The sequence below is a fragment of the Stenella coeruleoalba genome, assembly GCF_951394435.1.
Source record: "Stenella coeruleoalba genome assembly, chromosome: 16".
Taxonomy (NCBI): domain Eukaryota; kingdom Metazoa; phylum Chordata; class Mammalia; order Artiodactyla; family Delphinidae; genus Stenella; species Stenella coeruleoalba.
In genome coordinates this window covers 11,720,494-11,727,467 of record NC_137162.1, presented here as the reverse complement: position 1 = coordinate 11,727,467, position 6,974 = coordinate 11,720,494, and the positions used below count along the sequence as shown (strand labels likewise).

The window sequence follows — 6,974 nt, the reverse complement described above, 5'->3', positions numbered from 1 at the left end:
TAAAAGCCAGAAAGAGCGTTCCCAGCCCACCTGCAGTCTCTGGGACCCGCCCAGCACAGGCTCTCAAAAGAGAGCACCAAGCAGCTCGCTCAGTTCCCTGGCACCTTGAAATTATCCTGCAGCTGCGACAGTGCAGTGGGTGTGTGGGTCCGCATCCCTGCACTTTTCTGGCTAGTAAACTGCAAGTGGAGCTAGAGAACCCATGTTGTTTTTATTCCTTACTCTTTCAAGTACATCAGTCTGCACTGCTTGAAGATGGACTGAATTTCCCAGATGACAGGGCCCTTGGGTGTCATTCTCAGCATTACTATCTCATCCCAGGCAGAGAGAAGGCATGTCGGGGATGACCTGGGGGAGGCAGAAAACCCCCTGTCGGGGGGATCAAGCATTTGCTGTTTCTGACGAATGCTCAGTTGGGTGGTTTGGTTGGCAGCAGTGAATGGCTTCCTAAGACCATCCCTTCCCCAGGTCCAAGGTGGAAGGACAGGGGGCATTCGACCACAGTGAATGGACAAGGAGAATCTGGGGAACTGCCCAAGTGGTCGCCCTAGGAGAGAGTGGTCAGTAGGGTGACTATGCAAACTGGTTTCACCGGGAACAGAACCAGCTGATGCCTATTATCCCAGCGTGATGATTAAGCTCACTCCCCTTCTCTCTCAAGTGTCCCGGCTTGATTGATAAATCATACAGTCAGGCTCATCAGCAGGGAATTTTGCAAATGGGAACGTCTGACTTGGAAGGCTCTCAAGTAAGAGTCTGGTTGCTCTGTTTGTGCAAACAGGAGCTTAAGGTTTGGCAAACATGCTGGAGAAGGTCTGGCAGCAGCAGACGGCAGGAACAATGAGCAGAAGGGAACCGTGCCTGACCTTGGGCTCTGCTGGGGGCGCCTGGGCCCAGCAGGACTTCACTCACAGCCTCTTCACCCAAGAGGGGGCTTCCAAAGACAGCATTTCCTTCCTCTGGTTGAAGTCTCAAGCCCAGAGTTAACAAGTCTAGCAAGGGGTAGGCATCAAGAAGAAAGGGTTTCACCAAAAGGGCTGCAAGAGAAGGGAACATCCCCCCAGCTCCATCATCGGCACGGGCCAGTGTCACCATCCCATTCAGCACCACCTTGCATCACCATGGGGACCCTGAACAGTCTCCCATTTGTCTTTCTTCCTGGTTGAGATCTTGTTTCTGTCAAAATGAACTATTTATCTTTGTTGCATGAAATGTCACGGATTACGGGCAAAACCAGAACAAACCCACGCGCAAGAAATAAGAGCCCTCTGACGATACCCACACGCAGCTCCCCAGATCTTTAGAGGCTGTGCTGAATTTTCTTTTCCCAGCACTGAACTTACTCTCTAGAAGTATTTAACCCAAGAGGCACCTGACAGACAAAACCCCAGTGACCTGAGCTTGTCAGATCAATTCATTCTTGAGCTGGTTCACCAAGTGAATCTGTGGACACATGTGACCCACACACAGAGGCAGGGCAAAGACTTTAGAGGTAAGAGGGGGCTGTATGTTCACCTGGTGGCCTCACATGACGCTTAATCAAGCTGTGAAATACTCAAACTGTCCAGTGTTTTAAGGACTGTCCCCCCTTTGGGTGTGTGTGAGAACTAAAACTTCAAAGCTATTTGTCTTTTTATGTAAGATTAGCCATCATGCAAAACTTACTGGTCAAGCAGGTAATAAAATACACATATTCCATGGAAGCGTTTTGCACATTTCAGTCCTTGCAGAAAACAAAGAGGTTATAAACCCTGCACGGTCCTGAGAGCGAGTTCCTTCGCTTCTGAAAGCTGCCAGTCCTGCCAGTGTCTTGGGGGCTCATGTATTATAAATTCTCGAAGCTCTTTTAGCTGCAGTCTGGGCATCGGGTGGACCTTCGTCCTCTTCCTCCGTTCGCTTGTGTTTTAAGAACAAGTCAGACTTTAAGAAGCGGCTGTAGCTGTCATACTTCATAAGGTTGAAGATCTAAGGGGAAAAGGAAACAAAAGCTGAAGGGTGAGGCTAATCATCTCATCGAATATTTATTAAATACCGATCGTGTGCTGAGGAAAATACGTGCCAAACACACAAAGAAAGTTAAGTACGTCGTGTGCTAGACAAGCTGGATTTCCTGGGTGTTTTGGGTCATTTTGAAATTTTCTCAATGGAATATAAGAGCTTAGAGAGTCACACGAAACAAACCTATCTATATCTTCCACGGAAGTATAGGTTCGCACAGCACTGATTTATACCTTTGTATCAAGAGGTCCTTTAAGAATTTCCACTTTATTTGGGTAGATAATACAGGGATGTATGGCTCCAGGAACTTGAGATAGCAGAAGAGAAACCATTTCTGTAGAGACGACAGTGTACTAGGCCACTGTCACTGTCATATCAGACGATCTCAATATTGTTAAGACCCCCGGAAGTCTGGCATCCCAGATCTCAAACAAACCTATCATTATGCCCAGAAACAAAATGGGGCTTATTCAATGCAGGTCAGGGAAGTGAAACGGTAGTCCTGGCGAGCAGAGGCTTCGGGAACAGGCCTTAATGAAAGAAAATAGCGGTCAGCTGCGGAATGCAAACACCTGCTTGCTCACACAGTTCCAGGAGTGCATCTCTGGGAGAGAAATCATTCCAAGGTACGTGCTCATCAGGTGCAAGGGGAGAAACCCTGACAGATTAGAGGGCTGCCGCCTGCCTCACCCCAAGTCCTCCGAGAGCTGCCCCCTCTCTTCCCAGCATCCCCTCTCCTCCCACCCCATCCTTTGCCACCACCCTCCTCCCTTGCCCTGCAAAGGGGTGGGAAGAGGAGAAGCAAAAGGGAAGCACTTTCTGGTGGTCGAGGGATACAGTCTCTTTTGAGAAATCTCTCTCCACCTCTCTCAGACCTTCAACCGAGCTTTCAAGGCATTCTGCAGACCGAAAATCCGCCCTGCGCACCCTGGTTCCTTCCCTTATTGCACCACCAATGGGCTCAACGAGTGGAAAGTTCCAGGGGTGTCTAGAATGCTGCTCACTGCCAGGCAGGGTTATCAAGTGGGTGGTAAAACGTCTTTTCAATCTGTCCTCTCTCAACAGGCACACAAACTACTTTGTAAATGAAATGTCTGATGGTGTCCAGGGACTCAGAACATCTACCTGGGGGCTGGGAGAACTGGACCTCAGCCTTGACACCTTCATTTTCCCAAGACGGCTTCAACCATGGGAGAACCGCTCAAATCATTTTGCTTTCAGCAGAGTTTGGGTTTTCTTTAAACTCTTCAGCTACTGCCTGCCCTTCCCTGGGTGTCCTTCCAGTCTTATCTCACTGCTCAGAAAGACCACGCCTCTGTAAGCTCCCACCTTGTGCCTCTCCATGGCAGCCATCTATTTTGTAGCCATCTTGTAATCCTAGACTGATTTGCTACGGTTTGGAGAAATTATTCATTAAAAAAAAAAGCACCTCCCAGAAAATACTAGAATCATAGCCAGGGGTGAGACGGGGGATGAGGAATGCCATTATCATTTCGTGCAGGTGTTGCCATCCCTCACCACCTGCATTATTCGGCCCTTCCTGGCACAAGAGCCCCCAAAGGGAACTCTGAGATGCCCACCAAGTTCACAGTTTGGAACGATGCTCGAAAAGTGACTAATGAAAGCAGCTTCGCGAGTGCCCCTCCCAGCCCCCAGCCCCGCACCCCATCCCGACCAGGTCCGCAGCGGATGGGACCCAGCTCTGCCAGCAGGATGCGGTTCGACCCAAGTGTCTCGTCTGAGTCTCCACGTGTGGGAGTGGAACATCCTGTTTGCCTGCTGTGGCTCTTCAAAGAAGAGAAGCAAAAAGGCTGGGGCTGGAGGCACCTGGGCCAGGCCGGAGGCAGTGGGGGAGGGAGGAGGGGAGGTGGCTTCAGCCGAGCGCCTGGCAGGACTCACTCGGCCTCCAGGAGATGCCAGGACACCACAGGCTTGGCTGCCCCTTTGGCACTCCTGGCATCAGCAAGCGTGAGGGGAGGGGGCTGCGAGCTATTTAACAAGAGCAGACGGGCTGCTCCCTGCCGTGGGCGGGTGTGAGATGCCCGTGAAGGCCTTCAGGCTGGGGCTGCCCTCTCCACGAGCCCTCACCTGCTTGCAGGTGCAGCTCCTGGTGCCGCCGAGTCAGGGGGTGGCAGCTGCAGCCATCAGACTGGGACAGATTTGAAGAAGAAAAGGGATGCTGATCCCAAGAGTCTCATTTTCTGGGGCTGTGAGCTGCCTGGTATCTCTGCACGGGGTCTTCACCGCCACCGGCAAAGGGTCTCCTGGGCACTGGCCTAGGAGCTCATGGCAATAGGCAGCTCCCATCCCAGGGCTCCTCGTGGTTGGTGCTCAGTGAAGATGGCTTAGAGGATAGAGAATGTCCTAAAAATCTCTTTCAAGAAAGTGGCCAGGACTTCCCTGGTGGCGCAGTGGTTAAGAATCCACCTGCCAATGCAAGGGACACGGGTTCGAGCTCTGGTCTGGGAAGATCCCACATGCCGCGGAGCAACTAAGCCCGTGCGCCACAACTACTGAGCCTGCGAGCCACAACTACTGAGACTGCGTGCCACAACGACTGAAGCCCGCACGCCTAGAGCCCGTGCTCCGCAACAAGAGAAACCACCGCAATGAGAAGCCCATGCACCGCAACAAAGAGTAGCCCCTGATCGCCACAACTAGGGAAAGCCCACGCTTCAAAGAAGACCCAACGCAGCCAAAAATAAAATTAAAATAAATAAAAGTTTAAAAAACAAAGTGATTGATAAATTTAAGAAAAGAAAAGAAAGAAAGTGGCCAAACACCAGGTACCCAGCTGCTGACCACAGCCTTCTTTATCATGGGGCAAATGGCCATGACGGAGGCCGAACAAACATTCACCCAGTGAATGAATAGACTCTACCCACCGAGCAATGACAGAGGGTTGGCAAAACAATTCAGGGTGGTACCAGCCCCACTAAGAGCACCTTCAAACCACACGCCAGGCAATGCATGGAGCATCCTCTCTAATCCTCACCGAACCCCAATCACACAGGGGAAGGACGGAGGACTTGGAGATTTGGTGTTTTGCCCCAGTGGCTGGTATGTTGTCAGCTCAGCTGCCATGACAAGTACTAAGGACTGGGTGGCTTGAAAATCAAAAATTTCTTTCCTCAGAGTCCTGGAGGCTGGAAGTCCAAGATCAAGGTGATGGCAGCGTTGGTTTCTCCTGGCTTGTAGGTGGCCATCTTCCCCAGGGTCATCTGGTCTCTGCTGTGTGTGTGTCTATGTCCTAATCTCCACTCCTTATAAAGACACTGGTCAGGCTGGAGTAGGGCCCACCCCAAGGACCTCATTTAACGTTAGTCACCTCTTTAAAGACCCCCATCTCCCAACACAGTCACATTCTGAGGTACTGGGGCTTAGGAGTCTGACATATGAATTTGAGGGAGACACAATTCAGCCCATAACAGTGAGTAAAAGAGGGTGCAAAAAGGATGCAGGATGCAAACTCTGGCCGTCCGGCTCTCGAGCCCACACTCCTAACCTCCAGGCTATCCTGCCACTCATGTGGCAGAGCAAGAGGCAGTCATTAAAAATGAAGACTGCATAGGAGTTTAACATGGAAAAATGTACGTGAGTGTTAAGTGACTGAACACAGAATTTTTAAAATGCACGTAAACTAAAAACAATGATCCTAAATACGTTCTTTAACGAGTGCTTGTGTGTATAAGTGGGAAATAAACATCCCCAAAGGTCAGTATAGTAGGTTGAATGGTGTGCCCCCCGAAGTTTAGGTCCACCTGGAACTTCAGAATGTGACTTTATTTGGGAATAGGGGTAGTTGAGGATCTCAAGATGACATCATCCTGGACTTAGGGTGGGCCTAAATCCAAGGAGTGTTGTCATAAGAAAAGGAGAGAACACACAGAGAGACACACACAGAGAGAGGAAGGCCATGCGAAGGCAGAGGCAGAGATTGGAGTTGGAGGGATGCAGCCACAAGCCAAGGGACACCAAGGGCTGCCAGCGGCCACCAGCAGCTGGAAGAGGCCAGGAAAGAGTCTTCCCTCCAGCCTTTAGAAGGAGCACAGCCCTGCCGACACCTCAGTTTCAGGCTTCTGGCCTCCTGAGCTGTGAGAGAAAAAAATGTCTGCGGTTTTAAGCCACTCAGTTTACAATAATCTATTACGACAGCCCTTGGAAATGAACACAGTCAAATTATTGATTTCACCTCACTCCTGCTTGTGCACAGAAAATGAGATGGCCCTAGGGGTTCCAGAAGGTTCCACAAAACCAGGACTCTCTGATAGGGAGGACTGGCCTCACTGGGGCTGGGCTGTGATCATCCCCTGACCATGAGCCTCTAGTTGTCTGCAGGGAAGCGAAAGAAGAAGGTGGAGACCCAGGTGGGCAGGGGCCGGGCCTGCAGGCTGCCGACCAACATCCCTTGACCAACACCCCTTCGGGGAGACAGGCAGCCTGCGGAGCAAAAAACTCAAGTTGGCAGCTAAGTTGCATTCCCTACCTTTTTTTTTTTTTTTTTTTGGCCATCACAGCTGTGGCCCAGCAGGTTTCAGGTTTCAGCAGCCCCACATCTGGGGGCTGGACGCCAGGACTGTGAATTGCTTAATGTCGTGACCTTGGGAGCCAACCCTCAGGCTGCTGGCAGTGGGACTCGAAGTGAAAACAGAGAAGGGGGTCTTCCTGCCAGGAGGTCTCCCCACTCAAAGTTGTTATACAAGACGCCCCGCCCTCCCCAGATCCCAGACCGGGCGACCGATTAGCATTCCCCTTTCTGCAAAGGAAAATATCCACGTGGTGCTTCAATTTGAGACTCTTCCGGGTCTGCTGCTCCCGAAAAGGACTCCCTCACAGACGCATATTCAGCCATATAGACAATGAGAAGCTTAACCAGCCTTGAGGGCCCCTCCGTGAAGGTTTCATCCCTGTCTCAAGTGCATTTCAAGTCTAATAAATCTTTTAACCCGTCTTAGGGGACAAGGCCATTAAAGACC

The 6,974-nt window shown here is 50.9% G+C and overlaps 1 protein-coding gene across 2 annotated transcripts in view; it reads right to left on the bottom strand.

Moving 5' to 3' along the window:
• Positions 1–1,547: 1,547 nt before the first annotated feature.
• The window catches only part of RGS10 (regulator of G protein signaling 10), a 36,290-nt gene continuing 30,863 nt past the window's right edge, over positions 1,548–6,974 (bottom strand). For both annotated transcript variants that reach the window (XM_079900119.1, XM_079900120.1), the window contains one exon: positions 1,548–1,965. In XM_079900119.1, the coding sequence (XP_079756245.1) occupies positions 1,819–1,965 (147 nt within the window). In that variant the 3' untranslated portion in view covers positions 1,548–1,818. The remainder of the gene's footprint in view (positions 1,966–6,974) is intronic.